Below are 18,502 nucleotides of genomic sequence, written 5' to 3'. Positions count from 1 at the left end.
TAGCAATAAGCCTGGGGGACAATCTGTCGATGCTTATCTAGAGCTGCGCGGCAGTAATTAAAAGGTTGCCCGGAAATCGTACAGCTGGTAGAATCGCGTACTATCGTCATCACTGACGAAGACGTTTTGTGCTACGGCACAACACTGGCAGGGCTGGCGCTCTTTCCAGCACTGGAATTTTGGTCCATTTGACGAATGGTGCTGGTCGAGCTTGCCTTCCGAAAGCTAACATGCCATCCAAGAACGACTTATCGGTGTCTCTCGACCACTGACATGCCCCGCGTACCTGAAAGCCAAGATGAAGGATTAAATTCGTTTGGCCACCACAAGACCGCCACGATGGCCGCGCTGTGGGTTTCGCTCCTCGTGAGGCGAGAAACAATTTTCACAATGTTGTACAGTTGATGCGAGCAAGATATACCAGGAATTGATAGGTGTTGGGAATTCTGTAAATGCACGGCCTTAGATGGCAATTGACAGGAGACAAACACGCCATTACGAATCACTGGCATGGTCATAGCATATTCGACGATATGATTGATGGTTGAAGTCTCTCCGATACTCTAACAAGAATCAATGCTCGTGCGCAACCCGCGTGTCTGGCTACCAGCACTACTTTCCGTAACCCTAATTGTCATATTGACTCTGCACAATACCGATATTCTAAAGGACAAGCCACATCATCAAGATGTGGTCCTGGAAAATGTACGAATCCCTCACGCAGCTGTGAACACAATCTGGGACCACGGGACTGTCTTACAACAAGATCGTGGCAATGTCGTTTCCAATTCTACCCTCGGTTTCGAGAAAGTGTTTGCCATCAACCTACCCGTGAGAACAGACAAGCGAGACAGTATCTTGCTAGCCTCAAAGTTAACAGGCTTCGACATTGAATACATTAATGGCGTTGATCCATCGACTATAGCGGACAAAACCCTGCCCGCAAAATACACTGGCGGCGATGCAATCACAGGAGGTGTGCTGGGTTGCTGGCGAGCGCACATGAACTTCATTGCAAAGGTGGTACAGGAGAATTTAGCATCTGCTCTAGTATTAGAAGACGATGTGGATTGGGATGTACGACTACTGACACAACTCAAGGACTTTGCTGTAATGTCAAGTGCTATACTGAACAGCAGCGTTACTGACAGCACCAAGATGAGGTTCGAGAACATTGAGAGGAGATCAGCCAGTGAGCAGATATCGCCATACGGAGACAACTGGGATGTGCTCTTTCTTGGAAACTGTGGCGTGGACATTGACACTCAGAAACCTCATGTCGTACATGCGCACGATAACACTGTCCCAGATCTGCAACACCTCAAAATCTATGGAGATCCGAATGGACTACGCCTGAATCCTTACCCCAGTCACGCCCGGCTTGCAGGACACGCAATCGAGCAAACGTGCACGTACGCTTATGCCGTCACCCAGAAGGCAGCTCGTCGGATTCTTCTCGATCTCGGCCTCGAGCGTCTGGATCGTCCAATTGACCACATGCTTCGCGATTGGTGTGAAGGCAAATTTGCGGAACAAGGGCCACCACGAACCTGTATTGGAGTTCTTCCAACCTTGTTCGATTCGTATCGTCGCGAAGGAGCGGGCGAAGCTGATAGCGATATCGACGGTGACAAAGCTCATATTGGGTTCAGAGAGAAGGCGCATACGTTGAATATCAGAAAAAGCACAAGGATGAACCTCAGAAAGTTGATGGATGGGGAAGCACCAGAGGACCAATATCCCGATGGCAAGTTTGGCTGAGGAACCACATCGAAAGAACAATTTCTGTCAATCTACTGGTTGGGAACTTGAAGCTATCATGCATGAAAGACGAGGTCTAAGATCCGTCTTCCATATGCAGCTTTGAAGTTACAACCCTTACTCTTGGTAATAGTTTTTCGTCCGATTCTCAGCCTCCCTCAGGATGCCATCGATATCGACACCCTGCCTCGGCACAAGCCTCACCTTGAAGTCCCTTGGTATTGCGACGAGGGCTGACTTGAACTGGTTGTAATCCACATAATCAGTGTTTGGAGGTTCAGCTTCACTAGCGATGATCTTATAGCATGACAGTATCCTAATCACAGCTGTATACAACAGTCGACTAGCAATAAGCTGTCCCGAACAAGCACGACTGCCAGCACCAAAGGAGTAATGCTGTATGCCCTGGGATGGCTTCTCTTCGAGCGCCGAAAGAGAGTTGTGCAAAGCAGCATCCAAGTTGCTGGTCAGCCATCGCTCAGGGTTGAATGTGTCTGCGTCTGAACCGAAGTGGTCAACGTCGTGGTTGGCTGCCTGTGCATTGATGAGGATCATTGTCTTTGCAGGAATGATGGCACCATCCCATTCGATGTCGGTCACAGTCTTGCGAGGGAGAGACAAGGCTGAGACAGTGTAGTAGCGAGCTGCTTCTTTGACGATGGCGTTGACGTACGGAACCTTTTCAGCTTCGAAACTGTTCATCCAAATCTCTGATGTGCCACCAGGATAGTGACGTTGGATGTCTTCATATGCACGGTCCTGGAACACCTGACCTTCTGGTGTAGAGAGTGAACCGATACAGGATGTGAGAGTGCCAGGAATCGTCTCAAAGCCGCCAGAGACAAGAGATAGACAAATCGACGAAACCTCGACTTCAGTGAGCTTCGTCTCCTGATCCTTGAGGATAGCAGACGAGATACATGGCTTGTCAGTACCTTGCTCAATCATCACTCGAACCTTGTTAAGCAGATAGCCTAAGTACTTGTCCCGTCGAGCCCGTAATTCCTTCGACCTTTGAGTCTTCTCATTACTTGGCAAGTACCGGAACGCAGGCACATAATCTTGGTAATTCTCCGAAGCAGATCGTAACAACGAAATAGCCGAACCGACCTCCAGGATCTCCCGCAACAGTTCGTCATAAGCACTGTCCATCCTTATGCCATAGCACAACGTCAGCGTCGTGTTCAACGCATATCGCTGGATGAAAGGTCGAACATTGATTTCCACACCCCCTCGCTGGCTATACCTGTAAAAATCCCTTACAACACAGTACGACTCCAGATCAAACATGTCAAAATACGTTCTGATCGCCGGTCTACCAAGCGCCTGTCCAGCAGCTTTCCTCCTGTTCTTCGTCGAGTCGTCCCAGGGACTACTTCCGATCGTGAACCCTTGCGTCGAGGAAATCACACCGTGGAACGTATATAGAGTCGGCCGATCGATGACGGCAGACTGATGGCCTATGAGCATTCTTCTCACGTCGTCGAATGAGTTCACGACGACTGCACGGGTGTTGCCGAGCTTAATCTGGTAGACGGACGTCTGGTATTTGCGCCACCATTGTTCACACATGGTGGCGTGGTCGTCGCCGAGTTTGACGAGATGGCCGAAGATGGGGACTGCTCCGGGGATTTCTGGGATGCCTTTGATGTAGGGGATGTCGGTTTTGTTGGCGTACTGTTGTTATGTTAGCAGGTACCATGTTAGTGAAGTGTTTGGTATTCCACGCACCCAGTACAAGGAAAGGAAAATTGTGCAGACAATAGAGAATCCTAGAGTAGTACTTGACTTGAATGTGGAGTAAGGAGAAAGATAGTCATAGACTGAGCTGAAAGTTGTCGAAGTCATGGTGAAGGTGGGGTCGTGGAGGACGTGGCGTCATCCGTGTTGTATGCCAATATAGACAGAGCTGACAGCTACTTGCTGAATGACAGTCGGTAATTCACTAAAATATATACATCCTTTATACCAGTGGACTCGGTATTCCGCAAGAGTGATACACGGAGTCAGGCGCGCTGGAGGACAAACTCCTAACTTTCAACGGAGATACGCGACGGTTGAGTACGTCGGAGCCAATGCAAGAAGACCTCTATTAAAGTGGAGTGCGATGATTGGTCTTTCCGCGAAAGTACTAAAGCACAAAGAAAACGCACAGCATACGGAGGGGATCCGTCACCCAACAGGTAGTCTGCTTTGAAAATGGAAAGTCTGCAAATCAAAGACCTGTTTTCTGTCCGAGGCAGGATAGCTCTTGTGACTGGGGGCAGTAGTGGCATTGGATACATGATTGCAAGAAGTCTTGTAGAGAACGGCGCAAAAGTATACATTGTGGCGCTGCCAACAGATGATATTAAAGGGGCGCTTGACTCTTTGAACTCTATTGGTAAAAACAGTGGAGGCTTCGCGATAGGGTACGTTGCTGCAAAATAATTCCTGAACATCGCACAGGAATCTGACAGGGGACCGTAGCTTCGAGGGCGAAGTATCCACAAAGGAAGGCATCACAGCCATCGTCAACTTTGTTGAACAGAGGGAGAAGCATCTTGACATACTAGCATCGAATGCTGGGATTCGAAGAGACCCGCCGAAGACCTGTGACGTCAAAAGTGCTTCTTTGGACGAGCTGCAAGCTTCGTTGTGGTCGTCGAGACATTCTGACTGGCAAGATACCTTCTCAGTCAACGTTACAGCACACTACTTTCTGTCAGTCGGCCTTCTGAAATTGCTGGCAGCAGCTGCGGATCTCAATATTGACCAGGGTCGAAAGGGAAGAGACGAAGGTCGTGGTACCATAATCGTCACAAGCAGTTGCGCCTCAATGCATAATTGTACAAATATCGACCTAACGTCGTACGCTGCAAGCAAAGCTGCTACTGATCATTTAGTGAGACTGTTGGCTAGCAAGTATGCTTCTTGGTATGTGCGGGTGAACTCGATCAATCCAGGTTTCGTCCCAAGTAAGATGAATCCAGTCATGGAGGGCTCGAACCAGTTCGCCAATTTGTTTAAAGCGATGCCTGCTGCTAGGATAGGACGAGCCCACGATATCGGAGGAACCGTGGTATTTCTGTGTAGTGAGGCTGGGTCCTATATTGATGGGACAGCCATCGTCATAGATGGCGGCAGAATTCTACTAGCCAACGGACAATAAGGATAAAGTGCAAGCCTAAGAGGGAGCAAATCGTATAGAATATCGTAAGGTATGGTATCTCATGCGTCGCTAAATCTGAAGATATCGTACGGAGGCAGACCTATGATCAACGCTCGTTGCGGAGAAGACTTGTTCTGGAACCTGTAGGTACTGTGAGATGGCCAGGAGCAGGGCTCGCTTGTCGACTTCGAGGAGCTGGACTGCCAGCAGGTTGTATACTACTGCCTCGAGTCTGTACACCTCTTCTACTCTTCAACATGGCATTTTCTTCTTGCAACCTTTTGATAACTGTATCGCGGCTCTTGACTTCAAGTCCAGCTAATTCTGCTGTTTCCATGGCTTTGTTAATGCTGGCTTTGTAGTTCATGGCCTTCAAGGATCGTTTCGTGTCGTCTGCAGCAAGCTTGTAATGCTCTACCTGCTCTTGAAGCTCTTTGATCTCCGACGCCAGATCTACAGCTCGCTTGGAGGCATCTTGGTATTGAGAACGCGTGAAGTCAAAGTCGCTCTTAGTAGTCTTCAAAGATTTTTCCAATGAAAGCGTCTTAGCTGCAGCGTCACGAGCCAGTGCACGAGCTTCCTCTAGCTCTGCAACATCACCTCCTGCAGTCTTGAGGTCGTTGCGAGCCTGTACTAGCTCGGCTTTCGAATCAGTCAACTGTTGGCGAAGCAATGCCTTTTCCGTTCGGGTGACCTCATCTCTAGCCTTCATATTGGTGAGCGTGATCTGAAGCTCCTTGTTCTCTTTGTAGATCTCCTTCCTCTTATTTCGTCCGATCTCGTAACGGCGGAGTACTTCCGCAAGTTCGTCTCTCCATTCTTGTGCTTTGGTCTCCGCAGTAGTACGTGCCTTCTCCGCTATAGTCAAGGCATTTCCGGCATTGGACAAGTCCGATATTAGCTGGGCAATTTGCTTGCGCGCTTCTCGGAGCTCTTCAACGGAATTAGGTGTCACATCGCTTCCGGGCATAGAATCATGAACAGGTGTAAGACGCTGCCTCTTTCCGCGCTCGTCCCCCTCCACTTCGAGCAATCTTTTACGAGTCACAGGCGTGGTGGCTCGAGAGGCTGGTGTTTGCGTTCTTGTGTTAAGAGGCTGCGGTGTTCTGGAAGCTGCGCGACTCACTCTTGGAGGACTGTCAAGAGGGACCAACTTTAGCTCCGGCATACCACCTAGCGACCACTTGTGGTTGAGCTCACCAGATATTGCGTGATTGGCAACGATGTCAGCGATCAAGTTGAGCCTCCGAGCGGGACTTTTTCGCACAGCCCTCTGAAGATCTGACATATCCATAGGTCTCCCTGTGGGTTGGTCTGAAGGATCAGGCACATAGGTTATGTCTCCTCCAAGGTTCGGTGCTGCTAAATATGTTGTACGCACAACCACCTTCAGCCGAATATTAGAGGTGAATGACACTGGTACACATCGCTCAACATGTTCCGAAGAGTTCGTGACTAGCAAATGGATGATTGGCAACTCTCGATCGAACTGTTGGTACAGAGCCTGAACCTGTGGATCCGTTATCATGAAGGAGATATCGAAAGCCAGAATCAAAGCTGGTCTGCGAGGCAGGACGGCAGACTCGTCACCCTCTGTGCTGAGAAGATCAACCGAAAAGCAGTCTAGATCCGTGACACTCTGACGCTGAACAGCGCCATCCCACCGCCGATATAGCACGCCTTTCATTATAAGGTACTCCTCCAGTAAGTCTTGCAGTGTTCCACCCTGGGCGAAGATTGCTATTGAACAGTTTTGAGTCTTTAACTGGTCAATTAGATAGCCGAGGAAAGTGAACTTTGATCCTGCATATTCTGCATGAGCTGCGTTTTGCTCCGGGTTCTGTGTCAGGGGGTCTTGCGTGTTAGGTAGTCCGAGATCCATATGAGTAGTTGTATCGTTCAGCCGTGATAACATTTCTTGCATCTCGTTCCGTTCGAGCGTTTTCTTGCTGGAAATCTCGGATGTTCCAGGGGAGCCCTTACGTCTGATGAAACCCAGAATCGCTCTCTTCTTCAACTTGATTATCTCGTCGTAGATTGATTTGACCCTGCCCTCTGCGGGTAAAGCAACAGCATGTTCGCAAGGTCCAAATATTGGAAGAGCAGGGATCATAACCCCATCAACTGTTTCGATCTCCCGTTCGTTGTTCAAAGACTCTTGACTGGAGTTAGCTTTTGAGTCTAACAAATTTGAGGTGTCCGTAGAAGACTGAGGCTCTTCCTCTATAGATTCATGTATCATAAGGGGAATCGAGATTTCTCCAGGAGCAACAACCAAGACGTCTTGATTACCATCGTGGAAGAGAGGCTCGTCGGCAATCAAGTCGTCGTGGTTGATGCTGTTGGCCAAGGGCGACTTGATATAGTGATCAGTTGTCTCGGGCCGACTGGCCCCGAGCTCGTTCGTTGACATGGTCTGGTCGTTATGGCTCTTCGAACTGGTAGGCCTGGACTTAGACGGTGCAGTGGGTTGAGAAATGGGTGTATCTTGAAAGGGTGAGGCGAGCCGAGTGAATCTTCCTCGAGGAACGACTGGAGAGGTTGCAGTCTGCGAGCCTTGATGAGAAGACGTGTGCTGGGAGTGTGGCAACTGCGTGATAAGATTTACAGGGTAGGAAGATTGAACACTTTCGAAAATAGAAGCCACGAACTGCCCAAGACTTGATCGAGGTGATTGTCGTGGTGAGAAAGTCTTAGAGCTTGACTCTATGACGATCGGCTGGGATGCTAAGGACTGAGAATCTGCAACAGCAGTTGCGAGAGAATTCGTTGGATGGAGGCTTTGCTGAGAATGATTGGTGGAAGACAGAAGCTGAGACTGATTCGAAGACAATGGTACCTGGGTATAGGGTGAACTGGACTCTACCTGAGTACACTGAACAGTTTCATACTCTGCTTTGTCTTGAGGTAGTGATGGTAGGTTGACGCGCAAATGCTCTTCGGGATACTGAGTTTCTAGAACATCCAAGCCGGAAGCAGAAGAACCGCTCAGCAAACTTGGAGGACTGCGAGAAGCATCCCTCTCCGGGCCGGTACCGCTGATATCATCCGCTGAAGAGTCTGGAAGAGCTGGGTGTCGCCGAGCACGAGGTGCTACCAGTAGTTCCTCCTGTCGTGCTGAGTGCTCTTCTCTCTGCTCTTCTCTCTGCTCTTCTCTCTGCTCTTTAACTTGCTCCCATTCAGCTATGGAGTCGTCGTCAACGTTGTCGCTGAATATCCACTCAGGTTTGAATTCTTCGTGGGTACGAGGATGCGGCCGCCACTGGATCAGATATTGTGTTCTCTTGCCAGACTTTCTCTCGGCCGTTATGCGAAGGACGGGCCAAGCGCCTTTACCAACGAAAGAGAAGGCTCCCCCAAGAGCTCGCTGCTCCTTCCAAGGAATCTCACGTGTCGAGTACGACTTCTCGAGCTTCTGCCTCTTCCTACCTCTTTGCTCAGTAGAACTGCTGTCGCGCCGCGAGGAAAGGCTTCTTTTCATCGTACGCGCCGAGAGCAAGCTGAAGGAGGCATGGTCAATATCGAGCCGTGTAGAAACAGTACGTGTAAAGAGGTACTTATTTACCTTTGGAGACGGTCTAGCACGATGCAATTAATTGCCCGCGGTTGGGATTCCGCGACTGGCAAGGCTGGTCAAGCTCCAAGGGTCTGATCACGGGTGGTTCCTGCTTCGTTTTAGGCTAGACTTCTGGGACTTCCCTAACTGGCACCTGGAAACTAATTAGTCGATCGGTGTGAGCTTCTCGTTCAAATTGTACTTTTGGGTCTGCTAGAATCACATACGAGTAAGATCATGACAATACAACCATGAATTACAGGATGAAAAAAACAAATGTTCCTTGTACTGCAAGTGACGTTCCTTGAGGTTGCTTTCATCACCAGGCTTTCCGTGCCATTCCCGCAAGTAATGTATCACTCCGAATTGAACTCCAGCTTCTTCAGTACGACATAAACGTACGATGGAAGTACTACAGGTTGGGTGTTATCCTTCCAGGAGGCATATAAGATCACTATAAGATGCGCTCCAGCTACAGTACACATATCGAACGATGGCTTCCAAGTACTGTACTGGCCTAACGCGTCTCACACTGCGGTTGCTAGTACATCACCTCATTTCGCCTCAATGTGAGCCAATGCTATTACAAGCATGAACATCAGTTCTTTAGCTCTCGCATTTACAGATGTCACCACAGCAGAGACCACATCCTCTTTCTGAGCTGCAAAGTATCTTCTGGACACTGTTCTCTACTTTATGAGAGCGAATGGTCGGGCAAGTCCGCCGATAAGTATTGCATCACATTACTGAGTACCTGCTTGCCACTTGATCCTATGTTTCCACTCATGGCAGAAGTAGGTGTGATTGACTAACGAGCCTGCCCTTTTGAACTTCCCACTGATCTTTGCACAAGCAAGTATGGCCACCACAGCTGCTGCTTCACCTATTAAGAGGATTGCGGTAATAGGTGCTGGACCTACTGGGATTGCATGCGCAAAGTTCTTCGTGGCAGAAGAAGCATTCTCGACAATTGACATCTTCGAGCAAAGGCAGAATATTGGTGGCATCTGGAACTTGTCGTCCAATGAACGATCCAAACACATTCCTGTACCTCAAAACGACCCAGACTATAGCACTGGTGGCAAAGACGAAGATCACCCACTTGAGTTCGAAAGTCCTTTGTATGACTATCTAGAGACTAATATCCCCAAGTCATTGATGGCCTACTCTGACCTTGCATTCGGCCAAGATCTACCTCTGTTTCCCCGACACGATGAAGTCCTTAGGTATCTTGAGCAATATGCTGAACCTGTCTCATCTATGGTAAAATTTGAAACACAAGTTATTGATGTACAGGCGGTGTCCAATGAAAGTGCAGTAAGCTCGTCACGACTCGACCAGGAATGGATCGTAAGCTCGAGAAATCTTCGTACAGGTTGTTTGTCCAAAGACTATTATCAGGCAGTAGTTGTTGCAAATGGACACTATACGGTCCCACACATTCCGAGTATTCCTGGCATCAAAGAGTTCAACGAGAGGTATCCAGATGTTATTATGCATTCCAAAGCCTATCGTCGCCCCGAAGATTATACCGGAAAGAAAGTACTTGTCATTGGCAATTCTGCATCAGGGCTCGACATCTCTGCTCAGATAGCTACTTGTGCACAGCAACCAGTCTACCTAGCCTCAAGGAGCGCAAGTCAATTAGCACCGACTGGTGGCGGCCCTTCGTGGAGGAAGGACGTTCCTGAGATACAAGAATTCATTGCTGATGGTTCCGCACGCGCTGTACGATCAAAGGATGGCCAGGTGCATTCCGGGTTTGACACAATAATTTTTGCCACAGGATATTACTATTCCTACCCTTTCCTTAGCAAAGCCTCTGCTGGAACAGACACAAGCTCGCAGTCGGTCTCCCCTTCGGAATCTGCTACATCTCTAGACTCGGTGTCCCGAACGGATAACAACCACGACGATCTTGAACCGAAGCAACCATTTAGGAAGATGGTCAGTCCGTTCGCCGACCTAGTCACCAGTGGTCTACGAACGCATCATGTATACAAGCACTTCTTGCATATGGATTATCCTACCTTGGCACTTCCAGTCCTCAATCTGAAAATCATACCCTTTCCTCTTGGGGAGAACCAGGCGGCTGTGTTGGCCAGATTATGGTCAGGGCGACTAGACCTTTCGACACGAGGGACAATGCAAGATTGGGAACAAGAAGAAGAGCAGCGTTTGTTGAAGGCAAACAGACTCAGGCAAGCACCTGATACTGCATCAGGAGACAGTGCTACCTCAACCCTGCCTAAATCAGGAGCAGCAAAATATGAAGGAGGCTTTCATACCCTTGTGTATCCTGAAGATGCGAATCAGATTAATACGCTTTATGCATGGGCTGCTTCGGCGCGAAAGAAGGACAGTCTACGTAATGAAGGCGTGGGAAAGCTAGGCACGCGCTGGAATGAGAAAGACGTGTGGTTGAGAGGACGATTTCCAGATATCAAAGCTGCTTACACTAAACACGGCGACAAGAGATTCGGTATCACAAGTCTTGAAGCCCTAGGTGACGAGTGGAAAGAAGGGTTCGCAAGATGGCAAAGAGAAACGACTAAGGAGAATCAAGCTGAGTTATTTAGGAAAGCTGGTGTCGAAAGCTACTGAATAAGGCATATCCAAACGCCGTTTAATCCGTCGATACATTGTTGTACAATATATATCGACCCTGCGGCGTCGCTAGCAACCACCGCCTCCACCTCCACCTCCACCACCGCCGCCACCTCCATCACCTCCTCCACAACCAGCTGCGCCAGCTCCCATGCCACCACCAAACGCTCCAGCTAAAAATCCTGGATTGGTCCTACCAGCATTTCTACCACCATATATTCTTGATTTACTCGTTGGAGTTCCATATGAGGTGTCGATCAGTCTAGGTGCCTTCTCTCCAGAGTGTGATCCGTAATAGCCGGTCCCTCTTTTGTCCGAGAAGCACATAACGAGGTGTTATTCGAGCGCGTCCTCAACGTGCTGATTTGAGCTTTAAATTTCTGGCTGGGTTGTTTGTGTTGACTTCTGATATTTATTGTGTATATGACAATGATGTCGCAGGATATATGCTGAGATCTGGATAATGCTTTGAAAACTATGGAGAGTGCTTGCTCAGGACTCTGAACAAGAACGACAAAAGTACTGACTATATACCTTTTTGCGAGTAGCACAGCCGTTGAATCCGACAAGCTTGCGGGCAGGACAAGGCAGTCTGTAGGCAGGAAAGATGCGCCTTGCGACGTAGATCGCCAACTAGATACCACCGAATGACCTCGATGTAACGAGGCTACCATGTTAGCAGTATCTTGGCACATTGTGTCGCGGGGGAGAGAACAAGCTTCGTGCCGTCTCTGTTCAGGCCTTCAGGTCTATCTTAGCCAGTAAGGACTTGAAAGCTAAGCTCAGCTCCTAAAGAGATCAGCGATTCCCCAAAACGATACTCAAATACTGTGTTATGCACAAGGCTAACTCGGCAACAAGACAAATGCAGTGAGCTTGATAGGTTGTGCTGGTGAATCCCATATCCACAAGGCAATGACGTCTGTCCAGATATGGCAGGCTTCGAGAATCACGCTAGAAGTGGTCAGCAGACCTGGGGAAGGAGAATGTGTCTAAATACAGGACCTGATTGCGTCAGTGGGGGTTTAGCAGAAGGCAGAGCACGGTGAAGCAGTAGCAAATTGAGAGATGTCCACTCAGGCACTATATGTGGCTGTGTACTAACCTGGTACACAGCCTGAAGTGGTTGCTAAGGTCCTTGATAAAGAGACTAGTTTAGGTGTCAGAGCCTCTACGGAGCAAGACAGCTGGTGAAAGCCGAAGACAGTGTAGGGCCGTCCGTAGCACTTCCATAATCTAAGCATAGATGTGGGAGACATACCCCCATTTCATTGCATGTTCATCCTCCGCATATACGCTTCAATTCCCTCCATACCAATGCCCTTGCTTGTGATGTAAGTGTCTTCCTTACTCCAAGCTAGACCTTTGTCCTCTGAGAACACTACCCGATACTTCAGTAACTTGTTCTCTGGCTCCTCACTGCTCTTGCTTTTCAGGTATTCTGTCGACCAGAGCTCCCTCTCTATCGTGTGACCCACCGTTCGTTCGACTAGGTCAGCGAATTCGTCGTAAGTCATTGTGTCTCCTGCTATGTATATTGTGCGGTTCCTATGATTCGTGCTCGTGTCTCGGAGCAGAAGCTCAGCATTGCAACGTGCAATATCTTCCACGGTGGTCGCAGTGATCAAATGATCCCAGCCTCCTAGTGCTCGAACAACGGTAATTCTCCCTTGATTACTTCGTACAACCACGCCCCAAAAGTCTTCAAACAAGAAGCTCATAAACACACCGCAGCTTACAATGTACCACCTCGTGTGATTCTGGCTTCGCAGCAGGTCTCGTACGTCGCATTGCTCACTGAATAATCCCATCCCACCACTCCTACCTATGACATCGTAATCTACACCCCACTGCCATGGAATGTACAGATCAACCTTGGCTGCTAACACTGCCTTAGTAACCTTCAATTGTGTGCCTTCCGGGAGAGTCATTGCGCCCGCATGTACGACGCAATTGTGTCGAGAGAAGAGTTCTGAAAGCTTTTGTTCGGAATGCTCGACAAGGTCTGCAGATGTGAATGTGATTCCCTTGGCGCGATAGGCTTGAAGCGATTCAATTCTTGGTGACGACACTCCTTTGTCCAGTGAGTCTAGAGTCTCAGCCCTAATAGCAACGGCGATGGTCACACCAGATGGATGGTAGGCAGGATGTTGAAGGAGAGCATCGAGTATTGCGCTGCCCAATTCACCAGCACCGAGGATAAGGATGTTAAGAGACATATCTGCTGGCATCAGGTACTCTTCCTCCTTCAAGCTCGAAACGCGGTTGGTTCAACCTGGTACCGTGAAGGTATGTGTCTGCCGAAATCATCGCACTGTGAGGCTGGGCGAAGTGGACGGAAACATTTAATCCTTCATGTAGATGTGCGACCGTGCGGATCTTTAGGCCACCATATCGCAAACCGCTTTGTCATGGCAGTATCGGCAATGAGTACGACGATTCACATGCTATACTCTCAAGTCCGACGTTAATTCCATGCTTGCCTGAAAGAAGCTATAACCAATAGTTTGACCACTACTCGTACTATTCATCTTCAGGAGTGAGCTCAGGCAAGTCGGGGTAGGGTAGAGCAGAGTGGTACATTTTGGGATCACCCAGCGAAAGCGGCGGCAGGTTTCCCGTGCACTTTGCAGCAATGACGATGCTACCACCTACTTTTCTCTGTCCCATTACTGCTTCCAATCCTTCAACGACGAGCTGTAAAGTGGTAAATCTATCTAGATAAACAAGATCAGAAATAACAGATACAACAAGCAATCATCTCGCAACCATGTCTTCCTCCTCAGCTCTCAACTACCCTCTCCTCTCCATTCCTGCCTACTACGTCTTCTCCCTCCTCCCACACATGTACGCAACCAGCATCCTCGGCGCCAACGGCTACCAGTTCAACAATGCGAACCCCAAAGCCTCACTCTCGCCTTCCTCAGTCCAGGGCAAGGTCCCCGATGCCGTCTTCCAGAAGTACCAACGAGCCGAGAATGCTCAGTCAAACAACATGGAGCAGATGCCGTTCTATATCGCTGCTGTACTGGCAAGCATCATGGCTGAGCGAGCCACCGTCAGAGGACAGACAGGTACTTCGGACACTGGACTGACGAGCTTCGTGGCTACCTTTTTCGCGATCAGGGCTGCATATAACATCTTGTATATTCAGGTCAGCGACCACTCTGTCAGCTTCCTGCGCAGTGGTGCGTGGGCTGCTGGAATGGGAGTGATGGGCTATCAGATCTACAAGGCGGCTCAGATCTTGGGACAGTAGGAGACTGATGTGAGAGCACAAACAATATCGCGAGCGTGATACAGGCACTGTGGTGGCCGTGGGATGATACTAACGGCTGGATGGAAGTCCACGAGAAAAATAGATCGCCGCATGTTTTGCGACTCGTGACTCTGTCAGCGAGATGCACCTGTACAAACTACCATGATTAGTTTTAGAAAGAGATTCTCCCATAAAACCTGGCCGTCTTTTCTGTTTGAGTACTTCATATTCAACGAGACAAGACATGTATGACGAAATATTGCCTGGCTGCCTTACAGTATTGTAGATTTTTCGGACTTCGATACGTCCATGGAGACATTCCCCTCACAAATCCGGCACACATCCGGCAAGAAGTTCAAGATGACGATCAGTAGTGTGACTAACCTCTCCCTATACTTCTTGTTAATAGCCAGTTTACCATGGATCTCTTGGTAGACGTCGTCTATAGGCAGAGTATGTACAAATAAAAATAGTGCGACCAAGGAAGTTGATGTTCTTGGTATCGGAGCGGAGGTATGTGATTAAAGCCAGCGACTGCGCAGTACGAAGACGGGCGGAATAGTACATAAATTACTGTAAACTGAACATGGGGCTCCATATTACAAAGACAATAGGTTTTATCATGGAAATAACGTTAAAGGCGACGTAATACCGCGGCACTGCAGTAAGTGGGCTGCCCAATCGTGGTCATCGCTACTTCCAAGACTTATATAGTACATGGTATAACTCAATCTGCATTTCTCTGCCTGTCAACAAGAGCGCCACTGCATACCCGAACGACATACAAATCAGATCACAACTAGTCAAGAATGGAGACCATTAAGCAAGCAGTCAATCAACTCGTTGGCGAAGGCACTACACAGCCAACCAGGAAACTGGGCAAGAATGGACCAGCCATCACAGCCATGGGCTATGGTTGTATGGGGTTGAGTGCTTTTTATGGCAAGCCTAAACCGGATGAGGAACGATATGCTGTCCTCGACCACGTATATAACTCTGGCGAGCTTTTCTGGGACTCTGCGGATATGTACATGGACAGCGAGGATCTGCTCGGAAGGCAAGTTGGCGAAACCTTAATGAGACATGTTCGATGAGAGTACTGATGTTTGGTAAAGATGGTTCAAGCGCAATCCAGGAGCTAGAGAGAAGATCTTCTTGGCCACCAAGTTTGCGAATTATGTCGACCCCGATACAGGAAAGAGAAGTGTGCGGAATGAGCCAGACTATATTCGCCAGCAGTGTGACAAGTCGCTTCAACGCCTGGGCACAAACTATATTGATCTTTAGTAAATATACCTCCACTTCGAAAGTTTAATGGAAGTGCTAATACACGTTAGTTACTGCCACAGAGCTGACAAAGAACAACCAATCGAGATCACGGTCAAGGTCATGAAGGAACTTCAGGATGCCGGGAAGGTGAAGTATCTTGGCCTCAGCGAGGTTTCAGCCGACACTCTTCGCCGCGCCTGCAAAATCGCGCATATCGACGCAGTCCAAATGGAGTACTCGCCGTTTGCAATGGAAGTCGAACAGGAAGGTCTTCTTCAGGCATGCAGAGAGCTTGGCGTGGCTATTGTTGCATACAGTCCCTTGGGTCGTGGCTTCCTTACTGGTTCAATAAGGTCTCCTGACGATTTCGAGGAGGGTGATTTCCGAACGTTTGCTCCTCGTTTTAGCAAGGAAAACTTTCACAAGAACCTCGAGCTGGTCGACACATTGAAAGCCATTGCAGACAGGAAAGGCTGCACGTCTGGTCAGCTGACGTTAGCATGGTTGATGGAGAGTGACCCGCTTGTCCTTCCTATTCCAGGCACGACAAGGACCAAGAACTTTGACGAGAACATGGGTGCGCTCAAGCTGAATATCACCAAGGAGGAAGATGCCGAGATCAGAAAGGCTATTGCAGGTGCAGAGGTTCATGGAACAAGATACCCAGAGGCCTTCGCCAGCGCCCTGTTTGTCAATACAGTTCCCCTGGACCAATACAACGGCCCGCACAAGAACCTGGTTTGAGTACTCGTATAGAAGTGCTCGTTGAAAGTGAGTGGAAAAGCTTTCGAGTTGCAAGTCTTATAGTCCTCAAGACGTACAAAATACAGAGCTCAATCACGCCTGCAAACGCCTTGCCATACCCAATCCAATATTCGTACACACAGTGTCAAACTCATCGACACACATCTATTCAGCCAAACAATGTCTCCCTTGAACTACACGAGTACAACTAGTACTCCACAACAGGTGCCTTCCATGGTCTGATTCTCATGTGTCTTGTAGGTGCGCTTTCTGGTTTCTTTGGCTGGTTCCGCAGGAACAGATGGTAGTTCGCTCGTAGTCTGCTCATGGCTGATTTGGTCTGTGCCGCTCTGTATTCAAGGATGATGCCTCTGTGGACGAACGAGAAACTGTTGGACATGGACTTGGTAGCTTTCATCGTGGTAGGCTCGAGTTGAGAAGTAAGGTTCGATACTGGTCAAGTCTGTCTTTTGGCCTGCTTCGCGATGTGGTTGTGCTCTTCGTGGAGAACTATAGTGGCTTGTCACTACTCAAGGTATTACTGCCATATGTGTATAGAAGGGCTCTGTTGAATCGTATCCTGAAACTCGCCGCACCTTCCCTCAGTATTGCGGGACTGTTTAAGAACCATATGTTCGTCGCGAGATATTGAACAGATATACAGCACTGGCAGCACGAAACAATTACAGTAATACGACGGCTTTAGGGAATCTTCAGCCACGAGGATCTTTTTTCCCTCTGAAGAGACGTTCGTTGATATAAAATCGTGGCTCCGCCCGGCAACAAACATGGATCCCTTCTCTGGAGAAAGTGGTATATGACGGGCACTTCTCAAACATAGAGCACGTCAACTAATTGGCCCTAGAACTTCTTAACATAACAACGGCTTTCTATACTCACGCCTACAACTCCGTGCTCGACTTCGACCTCAGTGGCTTGAGCAACAACAACAAGCCTACTGCTCAGACGCTCAAATACCGTGCCCAGATAGCGTTAGGTCAGACATCACAAGTCGTCTCTGCCCTTTCCAGAAGTCGGGATCCAGGGTCCAGAGCGCTCGTTGCCTTGGCCAAGAATGATTTGTCCACAGCGCAGAGCTTAGCAGAAGGCAGTGACAACGAAGACCCTACCGTGCAGATATGTGCCGGTACCATACTAGCCAACAATGGCGAATACACCCAAGCAGTTGAAGTCTTGTCAAAACATCAAGGCAGTCTCGAAGCCGTAGCATTGTTGACACAAATACACCTTCAGAACAACAGGACTGATCTCGCGCTCAAAGAAGTTGCAGCAGCGAAAAGATGGGCTCAAGACTCCTTGCTGATCAACCTTGCTGAAGCATGGACGAATTTGAGGGTAGGTGGACAGGAGAAGTACCAGTCTAGCTATTATGTCTTTGAAGAATTGGCAAGCGCGCCGGGAAATCAGAGTCCAACTGCCCTAGTAGGCCAAGCAGTCAGTGAGATGCACCTGGGCCGAGTAGAGGAGGCGGAGGCGGCACTGAACCAGGCACTGGAGAGTGACAACGCTGATATACAGGCCGTGGCAAACATGCTTGTGTTACAATACATTATGGGCAGGGGCAATCAAGACCGAGCGAATGAGCTGAGGGCAACATTGGAAAGTCGGGATAGCGAGCATCAGCTACTATCGGACCTGAAGGAGAAAGAGGCACTGTTTTATACAGCTGCTGCAAAGTATTCTCCTAAGGTCGCTTCATAGGATTGAAAATGCATAAGTAGGTTGGGACAAAAAAAACCTAAAAGGACAGCTAGAGAAAAGCGTAGAGTGGTACGAACTTGCTTCACAGCAGCATTCCAGCAGTCAGAAGCAATATCCCGCCAAGGCATTGCTCTGACAGGCTCATATTCGTGTTGCACTGCACAGGGTCGGATGTAGTCAGGACACATGCAATTGAAACATATCACGAGCTGGTCGTCGTGCTTAGACGGCTACCGTAATTGAAATGAACTTGCATTGCTGAGAAATTTCGGAGGCCGAATCTGAAGGTATCATGCATATATTGGTGCTCATCTCATTCATTCTTTGTGTCGCATAGCATTTTCAAGATCTTGGCAGTATACTTACCTTCATATCTTTATGCTCGACGCTGGTAGGGCACCTCTTCCATCGTACTCACTCAATGTGTCGAATT

General features: G+C 48.8%; 9 protein-coding genes across 9 annotated transcripts; 6 read left to right on the top strand and 3 right to left on the bottom strand.

Moving 5' to 3' along the window:
- Window positions 1–576: 576 nt before the first annotated feature.
- Window positions 577–1,761, top strand: LTR64_004282 (uncharacterized protein; the record flags this gene model as incomplete). Its single annotated transcript, XM_064898629.1, has 1 exon — window positions 577–1,761. One exon carries the CDS (start codon window positions 577–579, stop codon window positions 1,759–1,761), a length of 1,185 nt encoding a protein of 394 aa, XP_064754586.1.
- Window positions 1,762–1,878: 117 nt separating this feature from the next.
- LTR64_004281 (uncharacterized protein) lies at window positions 1,879–3,609 on the bottom strand (the record flags this gene model as incomplete). Its single annotated transcript, XM_064898628.1, has 2 exons — window positions 1,879–3,438; window positions 3,493–3,609. The coding sequence occupies 2 exons, from the start codon at window positions 3,607–3,609 to the stop codon at window positions 1,879–1,881; spliced, it is 1,677 nt and encodes a 558-aa protein (XP_064754585.1).
- Window positions 3,610–3,960: 351 nt separating this feature from the next.
- Window positions 3,961–4,912, top strand: LTR64_004280 (uncharacterized protein; the record flags this gene model as incomplete). The annotated part of the gene is made up of 2 exons (XM_064898627.1): window positions 3,961–4,172; window positions 4,210–4,912. 2 exons carry the CDS (start codon window positions 3,961–3,963, stop codon window positions 4,910–4,912), a joined length of 915 nt encoding a protein of 304 aa, XP_064754584.1.
- Window positions 4,913–5,018: 106 nt separating this feature from the next.
- On the bottom strand, window positions 5,019–8,393 carry LTR64_004279 (uncharacterized protein; the record flags this gene model as incomplete). Its single annotated transcript, XM_064898626.1, has 2 exons — window positions 5,019–7,359; window positions 7,804–8,393. 2 exons carry the CDS (start codon window positions 8,391–8,393, stop codon window positions 5,019–5,021), a joined length of 2,931 nt encoding a protein of 976 aa, XP_064754583.1.
- Window positions 8,394–9,326: 933 nt separating this feature from the next.
- FMO1 (monooxygenase) lies at window positions 9,327–11,072 on the top strand (the record flags this gene model as incomplete). Its single annotated transcript, XM_064898625.1, has 2 exons — window positions 9,327–9,818; window positions 9,870–11,072. 2 exons carry the CDS (start codon window positions 9,327–9,329, stop codon window positions 11,070–11,072), a joined length of 1,695 nt encoding a protein of 564 aa, XP_064754582.1.
- A 1,271-nt stretch (window positions 11,073–12,343) lies between these two features.
- On the bottom strand, window positions 12,344–13,294 carry LTR64_004277 (uncharacterized protein; the record flags this gene model as incomplete). Its single annotated transcript, XM_064898624.1, has 2 exons — window positions 12,344–12,900; window positions 12,922–13,294. The coding sequence occupies 2 exons, from the start codon at window positions 13,292–13,294 to the stop codon at window positions 12,344–12,346; spliced, it is 930 nt and encodes a 309-aa protein (XP_064754581.1).
- Window positions 13,295–13,845: 551 nt separating this feature from the next.
- On the top strand, window positions 13,846–14,334 carry LTR64_004276 (uncharacterized protein; the record flags this gene model as incomplete). The annotated part of the gene is made up of 1 exon (XM_064898623.1): window positions 13,846–14,334. The coding sequence occupies one exon, from the start codon at window positions 13,846–13,848 to the stop codon at window positions 14,332–14,334; it is 489 nt and encodes a 162-aa protein (XP_064754580.1).
- An 809-nt stretch (window positions 14,335–15,143) lies between these two features.
- LTR64_004275 (uncharacterized protein) lies at window positions 15,144–16,347 on the top strand (the record flags this gene model as incomplete). The annotated part of the gene is made up of 3 exons (XM_064898622.1): window positions 15,144–15,391; window positions 15,450–15,620; window positions 15,672–16,347. 3 exons carry the CDS (start codon window positions 15,144–15,146, stop codon window positions 16,345–16,347), a joined length of 1,095 nt encoding a protein of 364 aa, XP_064754579.1.
- Window positions 16,348–17,135: 788 nt separating this feature from the next.
- LTR64_004274 (uncharacterized protein) lies at window positions 17,136–18,069 on the top strand (the record flags this gene model as incomplete). The annotated part of the gene is made up of 2 exons (XM_064898621.1): window positions 17,136–17,160; window positions 17,213–18,069. 2 exons carry the CDS (start codon window positions 17,136–17,138, stop codon window positions 18,067–18,069), a joined length of 882 nt encoding a protein of 293 aa, XP_064754578.1.
- Between the last annotated feature and the right edge of the window lie 433 nt (window positions 18,070–18,502).

The sequence above is a fragment of the Lithohypha guttulata genome, assembly GCF_036872675.1.
Source record: "Lithohypha guttulata strain CCFEE 5908 chromosome Unknown scaffold_3, whole genome shotgun sequence".
Taxonomy (NCBI): Eukaryota; Fungi; Ascomycota; class Eurotiomycetes; order Chaetothyriales; family Trichomeriaceae; genus Lithohypha; species Lithohypha guttulata.
This window is presented reverse-complemented; position numbering and strand designations above follow the sequence as displayed.